This window comes from Podarcis erhardii (assembly GCF_964252035.2).
Source record: "Podarcis erhardii genome assembly, chromosome: 2".
NCBI classification, from domain to species: Eukaryota; Metazoa; Chordata; class Lepidosauria; order Squamata; family Lacertidae; genus Podarcis; species Podarcis erhardii.
The window spans coordinates 88,156,345-88,166,186 of NC_138498.1; the positions used below are offsets into that span (position 1 = coordinate 88,156,345).

The 9,842-nt window shown below is 47.3% G+C and overlaps 1 protein-coding gene across 1 annotated transcript in view; it reads left to right on the forward strand.

Moving 5' to 3' along the window:
• The window catches only part of CHST13 (carbohydrate sulfotransferase 13), a 48,378-nt gene extending 42,900 nt beyond the window's left edge, over nucleotides 1-5,478 (forward strand). Inside the window, exon 3 of the mRNA XM_081853783.1 lies at nucleotides 1,299-5,478. Coding sequence (XP_081709909.1) covers nucleotides 1,299-2,144 — 846 coding nt within the window. The 3' untranslated portion in view covers nucleotides 2,145-5,478. The remainder of the gene's footprint in view (nucleotides 1-1,298) is intronic.
• The last annotated feature ends 4,364 nt before the right edge of the window (nucleotides 5,479-9,842 follow it).

The window sequence follows — 9,842 nt, forward strand, 5'->3', positions numbered from 1 at the left end:
TTCTGCGACTCTCTTGTACACACAGCCAGGTTAGATCCCCCCTTTCCAAACGCGCCAGCTGGCATTTTAAATCTTGTGGCATTTAGTTATCACCCAAACAAATTAGCAGATGTACAGGGAGAGAATACAAACAAATGACCCCCCCCCCTTGTGATTCAGGTTGCTAAAAGCTCTGAAGGGGTCGTAAGGAGCCTTGTATCATGTGGGCACATCTACATTACAAAGCTATATCAGGGTTGTTGTTTTTTTAAAAAAATGGATGTATGCCCCACCTGTTAAAAAGCATGTGTGTGTGTTTCTATAAACGTATTTAGACGCACACACAGTAAAAATATCTATAACAATAAAAACATTACAGTGCATCTAGATAAAACAGTACAACTGTGAGGATTTATAAAAATGAGTTAGAATATGCAGACTTTTAAAAATATAGGCTATACCAGTTGACCTCCCAAATAATTCTGGGAATTGCAGTTAGGTGAGGGTGCAGCACATTCTTGGTGGCTACAGACTTCTCTAGGGTATAAATATTCTTTGTGTGAATGCCTTTTTTCATTGCAGCAACATAGTTGAGGTAAAGATAAAGGACCCCCGGACGGTTAAGTCCAGTCAAAGGTGACTATGGGGTTGCGGTGCTCATCTCGCTTTCAGGCTGAAGGAGCCGGCATTTGTCCACAGACAGCTTTCCAGGTCATGTGGCCAGCATGACTAAACTGCTTCTGGTGCAGCGGAACACTGTGACAGAAGCCAGAGCACATGGAAATGCCGTTTACCTTCCCACCGCAGCTTCACCTATTTATCTACTTGCACTGGTGTGCTTTCAAACTGCTAGGTGGGTAGAAGCTGGGACAGAGCAACGGGAGCTCACCCTGTCACAAGGATTTGAACCACTGACCTTCCAATCAGCAAGCCCAAGAGGCTCAGTGGTATAGACCACAGCGCCACCATAGTTGAACCCCACCCCTAGAATTGTAGAGTTGGCAGAAACCCTGAGGATCATCTAGTCCAATGCCCTGCAGTGCAGGAATAAACTGTCCCTCCTTCCTCCTCTTACTCTTTTGCCAACTCTATTGCCAGCCAGAGAAGAGGTAGGTGCAGGGGGTTTTTTTTGAAGGGAAGTTGTCCCAGTAGCAGGTGATCTCCTGACAACTGCCTTAGAAAGGCCTCCAGATTCTTTATCTTCTTGACACGCAGGTGTTTGTGGCCCTGAGCAGAGAAAAGGCTGGGATCTGACCAAATGCACTTTACCAGCCAAGTGTACAGTGACTCTTTCCACCTCCCCCCTTCTGTCTCCTCAGTTTGAGCAGTCCTCCCTGCAGGCGATGCACCAGCGCAGGCGGGACCTGCTGAACAAGGTGTGCAACCGTTACACGCGCAAGCGGCGCCTCCTCACTCCTGACGACTTGCGCCACCTGGTGGTTGACGATGTTCACGGGCTGCTGTACTGCTACGTCCCCAAGGTGGCTTGCACTAACTGGAAACGGGTCATGATGGTCTTGACCGGGCAGGGCAAGTACCAGGACCCGTTGGAAATCCCAGCCAACGAGGCGCACGTGGCTTCCAACCTGCACACTCTCTCCGAGTACAGCATCCCCGAAATCAACTACCGCCTGCGCAACTACCTCAAGTTCATCTTTGTGCGGGAGCCTCTGGAGCGGCTGGTCTCTGCCTACCGCAACAAGTTCACCCGCAGCTACAACACGGCATTCCACAAGCGCTACGGGACCAAGATAATCCGGCGGCATCGCCAGGACCCCAGCGACGAGGCCCTGGAGCACGGCCATGACGTGCGCTTCGAGGAGTTTGTGTACTACTTGCTGGATCCGCAGACTCAGCGCGAAGAGCCTTTCAATGAGCACTGGGAGCGAGTGCACTCCCTCTGCCACCCCTGTATCATCCACTACGACGTGGTGGGCAAGTACGAGACATTGGCCAAGGACTCCAATTACATCCTGCGACTGATTGGGGCTGACGCAGGCGTCAAATTCCCCTCCTCCTCCAAGACCACCAGGACCAACGACGACATGACGGCTAAGTTCTTCCAGAACATCAGCCCCTTTTACCAAAGGAGGTTATTTAATTTATACAAAATGGATTACTTGCTCTTCAACTACTCCATCCCGACTTACTTGCGCACCCGATGAGGTGGTGACCAAGCAGCCGGGCCTCCCTTTGCCTTTTCTGGTTTCTGCTGTCAGCCGGTGAACATAAGATAGGAGATAACCCTTCCCCTCTTGTTGCGATGGTCAATCCATTGGGATTCCAGTTTGTCAAAACTGCAGCCACTGTTCCTGTCTCTTTCTTTCCCTTATTTCAGTTAAAGAAATCTACTGTTGTTTGATTATCCTTCCTCAGCCAAAGAGAATTGTTTCCAGGAAAACACAGGAATTGTGGCCTTTTTCTTTTTGGTAAGGAGATTGGAGAATCAACCTGGAACAATCAGAGAAGCAATAAAACATGATATGCATTTTATGTGTTGTTTAATATTCCCCCAAAGCCCCTCTCTCTCTCTCTTCGTAGATTGAAGAAGCAGGGGGGGGTGAGCCAAAAGTGTTTTATTGTGAACAATGTCTTAGTGTGAACTAGAATTTTTCTGTGAGACAAAGCCTTATTTCATGTCCCCTCCTCGCTCTTTCTCTCTCAACCAGTGTTGGATATGACCGAGCACTTTCTGCACACAAAAGCCCACCAAGTTATACTCCCAAGCAAATTCCATTTATATGACTAGACATTGCAGTGGGGCAGTGCTGCATAGTAGATTGTCCATTGGAGTAGGGTGGGGTATGCACATATATTTACGCATATGAATGGCCTGAACCAAAGCAGAAACGAATGCCTTTCTTCAATCCTTTAAAAAAACCAAAAAAGTCTAACATGCAGTCATTGCATGAAGGAATTGCTGTGGCTTTCTCTCTTTATGTGCATAACTCAGGAGTAGCCAATGTGATACCTTCTATATATTGTGGACAACAACTCCCATCAGCCCCAACCAGCATGGCCAACAGCCAAGGATGATGGGAGTTGCAGTCCAAAACATCTGACAGGCACCAGATAGGCTACCCTTGGCCTAGCTCACCATGGGCCTAACCAATTTAAGCTCCAGAAACAGGTTCTTTAATCTGTGAAAAATGAGTGGAGATGTAGACAGAGTTGGGAACACCCTTGGGATTAGAAGGCTAGCAATTTTTTGTTTTACCAGTCTGAGGGGAAATGTACCTTGAATTAGAATTGAGCTTTTTGATCTGGTTCGCACAACCCAGTAAGTCAAACTATGACTTATGGGGGACCACATGGGCATCTGGGTTCCCAGAGAAGAGCTTGCCACTGCTTTGTTCTCCCACCTTCGGTCATTTTTGCTCCTGTATTGTGCTAAGCCAAGGTGCCGTCTGGACCAGAGCTTGTAGCTCAGTGATGTCTCACTCACTATGAGTTGTAACCAAGAGCAAGATTTTGTTTTCTCATGTTGCGTGAACCAGGCCTTTGTGCCCCACACACCATTTACTGTCCCACCAGGTCTGGCTCCATAGAAGGGATCCTGCCCACCCCACAGACCTCTCCTGGCAAGCGAAGCATGTAGAACATGCCTTGTAGGACTAGTCAGTTTCCTGCCCTTGCAGGTATCCATCTTTCTCTCATGCGATTTCCAGAGGAGGGAGATAATGTCCCTGGGAAGATGGTTGCCATCTTCTCTCTAGGAAAGCCTGCATCCTCTTCACCAATCATTCTTAGGAGGGAAAGAAGTGTATATTTTTAGCAGTGGCCTTCACCTCAGAGCTAGCCACTCTCTAGGCCTGAAACAAAGGAGAGGATGTAGGGCTGTAACTCTGAGGTGGGGCAGGCAGCATTCTGTATTTAGCTGCTGAGCTGTGGGCTGCTAATTGCAGCTCCAGAATAAATGCAATCCCTGTGCCCTGTAAATTAGAGGTGTCTGGAAAGTTCAGAGCAAAAGCTGGACTGGAAGTGGGAAATAAAAATGCCCCTTCCCTTCCACACCCCCAACCATGCTTTTAAAAATGTTGATTATAGTTCTTCACAACCCTTTTGTTCCACCCTCTCTTGCTCCTTCAGTGCCATTGTTTTCCTGCTTTCCCAGCCCCAATATGGGGATCACATATTGACCCCTATGAGGTCACAATGCCATATAGCCAATTGGATTTTACTAAACAGTGACATCATGTAACATACTTGGAGTGGGAGCTGTGGCTTCTTTTGCTGACCCTGAGAGAGGGCAACTGCTTTCTCCTTTGTTTCCAGTCCTCCCGGGAAATTCAAACAGAAGAGGAGTACTTTCCCTAAGGGAAACACTTTTACAAAAGGCACTTCATGCCAACCTCACTACATATATTTATTTATTGCCTTATTAGGGTAATGTCTTGACTGTTTTCCCCCATAGAATAGGCATGGGCAACCTGTGTCCCTCCAGATGTTGGACTCCCATCAGCCCAAACCAGCATAGTCAGTAGTCACGAATAATGGGAACTGTAGTCCAATGATATCTGGAGGATCACAGGTTTTCATGCATGGCCTAGGACAAGAGTGTAACAGTGTGTGTGTGTGTGTGTGTGTGTGTGTGTGTGTGTGTGTCCGTCCCCTCATGTCTGTATCCTTTAACTGGAAGATGGGATTTCTCCTCCCAAGTGGTCCATCTCTGCTTGGCACTTTTCCTCAGCTCCTTCCTTTATTCTCCTACCTCTGATTCATACTCCACACATTCAAAAGCATTTTTAAACCTCCTAACTCTTGTACAGAGAAAATGAAAGGGCTGAATGCTGAAACTTGGAGCCTCCCCTGCCTTGGGGGATATGAGGCGCCCTCATTTGTGTTTTTGCAAGTTGTGCCTCAGCTGGGCCAAGGTGCCGTTCTGAGTGAAGGGATGGTGGATTTGGAAAGAGTTGGCACCCTTAAAATTCTCCTTATCAGCTGGATTTGGTTCAAGAAGAGTTTGGAACAGAGAGCGGTGTTCATTGTTTAGGGGTGCCCTGCTCTCTACAAATCCTACACCCAGGAAGACTTGCCTTACATTAAGATTGGATTATATTAAGACTGAATGCACCGCTTGCCATAGACTGGTTTGCATATTGATCATTGCTTCCCATCCCTCCCCCCCCCCCAAAAAAGCTGCCTTCGTTTCATGGGCCGAGTCAATCCTCCAGCATAACCATTTTTATTTTGCTGCAAAGCACTTTGAAATCCCAAAGAACTTGAATGCACTCTAGAAGTGGGAAGGTAGGAAACCTTATTCAGTGATGACATGGGTTTTGGAGGGGAGGAACATGTTTGGAGTGGTAGACATATTGCCTAGATATGGACATATGAGAGAGAGAGAGAGAGAGAGAGAGAGAGAGAGAGAGAGAGAGAGAAATTTCACTTGTAAGCCATGGTCAGTCTGCCTAGCTTTGGAGAATTTGTACTTGAAGAGACAATCAGTTCAGTCCAAATGGACAGTTTTGCTTCAATAAAGCAGCATTTTTGTCTCTAGCATGTTACCCTTGTCTTTGTCTTTGTACATAATGCATAATCTCTGTTAACTAACTGTGCTGATAAAGAGGATGACTGTGCTGCAGGCAGGGGCGCCGACTTATAAAAAATATTGGGGGGGCCCAAGACCTCCAAACCGCTGCTGCTGGGGGAACGAAAGGGGCGAGCCCCGGGCTGCCCCGACCTTAAGTGAACCTGTGAGGGCCCGCCCTTTGCGGCAGCCGATTGGCTGCCGCCGTGGGCGGTGAATATTAATGAGCTAGGGGGAATCCCCGCTTCTCGCGGGGCTGACGCCAGCCCCGTGAGATTGTTGATGGGTCGAGAGCCCGCAACCCCACCCCCTCTCTAGATCGGGAGTGCCTTTGTTTTAACTCATTACTGAATGTATTTTAAAAGGTAACTATCGTCAAACAAGGAAAATAAAAAATACCAACATAATTTTGTGATTTTACAAAGCATAATATAACTAATAATTTTCTTAAATTATTGGGGGGGGGCAGAGCCCCCCCAAACGAATTTTTGAGGGGGCTCGGGCCCCCTCAGGCCCCATGGAGTTGGCGCCTATGGCTGCAGGCCTGGATCAGGTGACTTAGGCAAAGAGATGGTCCATCTGGGGCTCTTGAGATGACGTGGACAGCTTCAGCCTGCCACAGCCAGCATAGCCAAATGGTCAGGAGAGCTGGGAGCTGCCATTTGCCAACATCTGGGCTATCCTTACTGTTCTGAGTGGGCTTGGGGTAAAGAGACTTGAGTAGCCATTTGGAATTGCTCCCCACTGAATCAGGTTTTGCAACAGCCTGAATTGCTCCCCACTGAATCAGGTTTTGCAACAGCCTAAAAGCGTGTTTCATATTATTAAAACCTGGTCATATACGCCCCTGTGACTTCTCTGTTTGTATGCAAACTTTCCATACAAGAGTGCAAGCCTCTTGAGACTGGTTGCACCTAGAATGAACAGAGCTGTGGGGACACCTTGAGACTGATTGGGTGAACTACAACCATTTAAACTGAACACGATACTCTTCTTGCACCTTGACATGCATGCTGCTGTTTCTGTGGAGCAATTGCAGGTCTCTTATCTTCCGCATTCTCCTGCTTTTTTAAATGGGTAATTCTGGTGCCATTTCAAGTTAAGAAGCCCCAAAACAGCAGGAGGGGAGAGTGCTGTTGTGCTCACGTCCTGCTTGCATGATTCTGTAGGAGAATAGGATACTAGACTAGATTGGTCTCTGACCTCATCCAGCAGGCCTTTTTGTGTTCTTTCTGCTTAGGAAACTGACTCAGAGGTGGTTATTGAGAGATTGCATAGTAACCAACTTCGGGAGGGGAACTTTATAGGGTGCTTGCTATATTTTCTTTTAAAAAAGAAGAATTTAGAAAGATACTGGCTCAGCACCATTGGACCTTATGGCATAGACAATGGATAGGGAATCTGCTATTGGACTTCCAACTCTCACGAGCTTCCAGCAGGCTGGCTGATGGCCAGGTGATGGGATGGTTGTACTCAAAACAACATTTTGGGGGAGGAGGTACCAGTTTCCCCTACATGACACAGTTTTACTTTCAAAACAGCAGGTCTAGGCACCATTAAATAACAGGGCAAGCCAATTAGAGTTCACGCCCTAAAACCTTCATTGTTCTGCTACCCCCTGAATTCTGGAATAGCAGGCAGAAATTGCATTTCCTTTTAGGAGCTTTTGTGTTCACAGAGCAAAACAAATTTTCAGTCGAAGCAATTTACTGTAGGATGTCCCTCCCCACTTAAATATTCCACAGTATGTTTTTTGGTAACAGAATGGGCAGGAGAGAACTGGCTAGCAAATACAAAATAAAAAAATTCCTTCCAGTAGCACCTTAAAGACCAACTAAGTTAGTTCTAGGTATGAGCTTTCATGTGCGTGCACACGAAAGCTCATACCTAGAACTAACTCAGTTGGTCTTTAAGGTGCTACTGGAAGGAATTTTTTTATTTTGTCTTGACTATGGCAGACCAACACGGCTACCTATCTGTAACTGGCTAGCAAATATTTCAGTATGAACTTTGGACCAATGTTTCAGTATGAACAATGAGTTGACTCTGTCACTGGCTCTTCCTACCATTGATCTCCCATCCCATCCCTGATCCAATGGGCACCAGCCACCACTGCTGGAAGGATCCGTGTGCCTTTAACAGGCGAGCAGCAGGCAGCAATCCAACAGATGCAGCTTTCCTTCCCAGCATGAAGATGTGGTGACAGGAGCTGATGGATGAGCCTTGCAGCTGTGGTTCTAAAGAGAAGCATGTCTGGATCTGTGGGATGAAAAAATAAATGATTTGTTTCAGGTGGGGGGCGGGGGAGTCAGCTGGCTGTCCTACGAAAGCCTGCAATCTACCAAGAAGAAAAACTTGGTCTTGTCAGAAGTTCCACAGCTGCTGTGACCTGAAGCCTCATGTGGGCCTTTGAAGTTAATTAAGGGATCTGCTTCTACATATTGGCTCTTCCTGGGTATGGCTGCCCTCCTGGTGCATCAGAGCAGATTGCAGAATTCATCCCCCACCCTCTTCGCCCACCCACCTTGCTGTGCGTCATGGGCTGAATGATGGCACCCGTCCTCTTTGTCTCTCGCATTTGGTTCAGAACCAGCGAGGCCATTTATCACCCCTCTTCTGCTGAAAAGTCTGAATAATCTTATGTGGATTCAATCTTTGTCAATTAGATTAGAGAACATTGCATAAAACGGATTTAAATCTGCTCTCTTCCCCAGCTGCATTAATCAATAAGCTGCCACCAAACGGCCACACTTTTCTCTCGCTCGCTCTGCGGCAGGATGTGTGCCTGCCCTCCAAAGAGCTCTTGGAAAGGGGCCTTAATCATTTCTTTGCAACATAACGCCAAAGGTTTTGACTTGGTAATAAATCTTCGTTATCCCCCACAAAGATTTTTGTTTAAAAAACAACAACAACCCGACCCTGACCCAATTGCTGCAAGATGGAGAAAAGTCTGCAGGTCCAAGCTAACCCCCATTGGAACAGTCAATGTAGAAAGAAAATGTCTGGCTGTCATTTCCAAGGAGAGCAGGCCGGCTCCAGTTAGCACTACTTCCCATGCAAACCACAACTCTTCCCTGCAAAGACCCATAGCTCAGTGTTAGAGCATCTGCTTCAAGTGCAGAAGGTCCCAGGTTCAATCCCCAGGTGGGGCTAGTAGGGTTCCTTGCCTCAGCCCATAGAAAACCACTGGCAGTCAGTGTAGACAGTACTGAGATAGATGGACCAATGATCTGACTCAGTCTTAGGCAGCTCCCTATGTTCACACTTTGACGAGAATCGCAGAAGGCACCATTGGCCAGTGTCTGCACAGCAGCCCTTAAAGACATGGGCCCAACCCACACCCCCTGCCCAGCCAACTGATCAATGCTTGTGTGGGGAGGAATCTCCAATTAAAAAGAGCAAAGTGTGAGCCAACTGATAGTCAACTTAGTGGAACGTTGACTAGGAGGAAGCTTTAACCCTATTTAAACATGTCTGCTACAGTGCTCGTGCCATTGTGGAATTGCTGCTTCGTCATCAGAGTCCACACTGCAATGAATAATAATAATAATAATAATAATAATAATAATAATAATAATAAATAATTTATAGTGGTACCCGGAAGTAGTACCTCGGGTTAAGAAATCGCATGCCGAAGGCATGGCGGCAGCAGGAGGCCCCATTAGCTAAAGTGGTACCTCAGGTTAAGAACAGTTTCAGGTTAAGAATGAACCTCTGGAATGAATTAAATTCGTAACCCGAGGTACCACTGTATTACTTATACCCCGCCCATCTGGCAAGACCTCCCCAGCCACTCTGGGCGGCTCCCAACAGAATATTAAAAACACGATAAAACATCAAACTTTAAAAACTTTCCTAAACAGGGCTGCCTTCAGATGTTTTCTAAAAGTCTGATAGTTCTTTATTTCCTTGACATCCGATGGGCGCCCCCACTGAGAAGGCTCTCTGCCTGGTTCCCTGTAACTGGGCTTCTCGTATTTTGGGAACTGCCAGAAGGCCCTCAGGGCTGGACCTCAGTGTCCAGGCTGAACGATGCAAGGCCACATTCCTTGGGTCACCTCCAAGGCTGTCGCCTATGACGACAGTCACTGGATGTTGCCCTTTAAATCTTAAACCTTCCCCATTCCCTCCCTGGTTCTGTTGTCTTCTTCCTTCTCTCACCTGCTGTGGGATGCAGCTGAGTTCCACCTGCTGCCGCCACAGGTGAGTGTGGGCTGGGTGGTAGGAATGCAGCAGGAACAGATTAAAGGAGCCTCTGCTGCCCTTTCTCCGCCTGCATTTGGAAAGGAAAGGCTGGTGTTCAGGATACAAGATGGCAGCCCTAGTGGCAAAA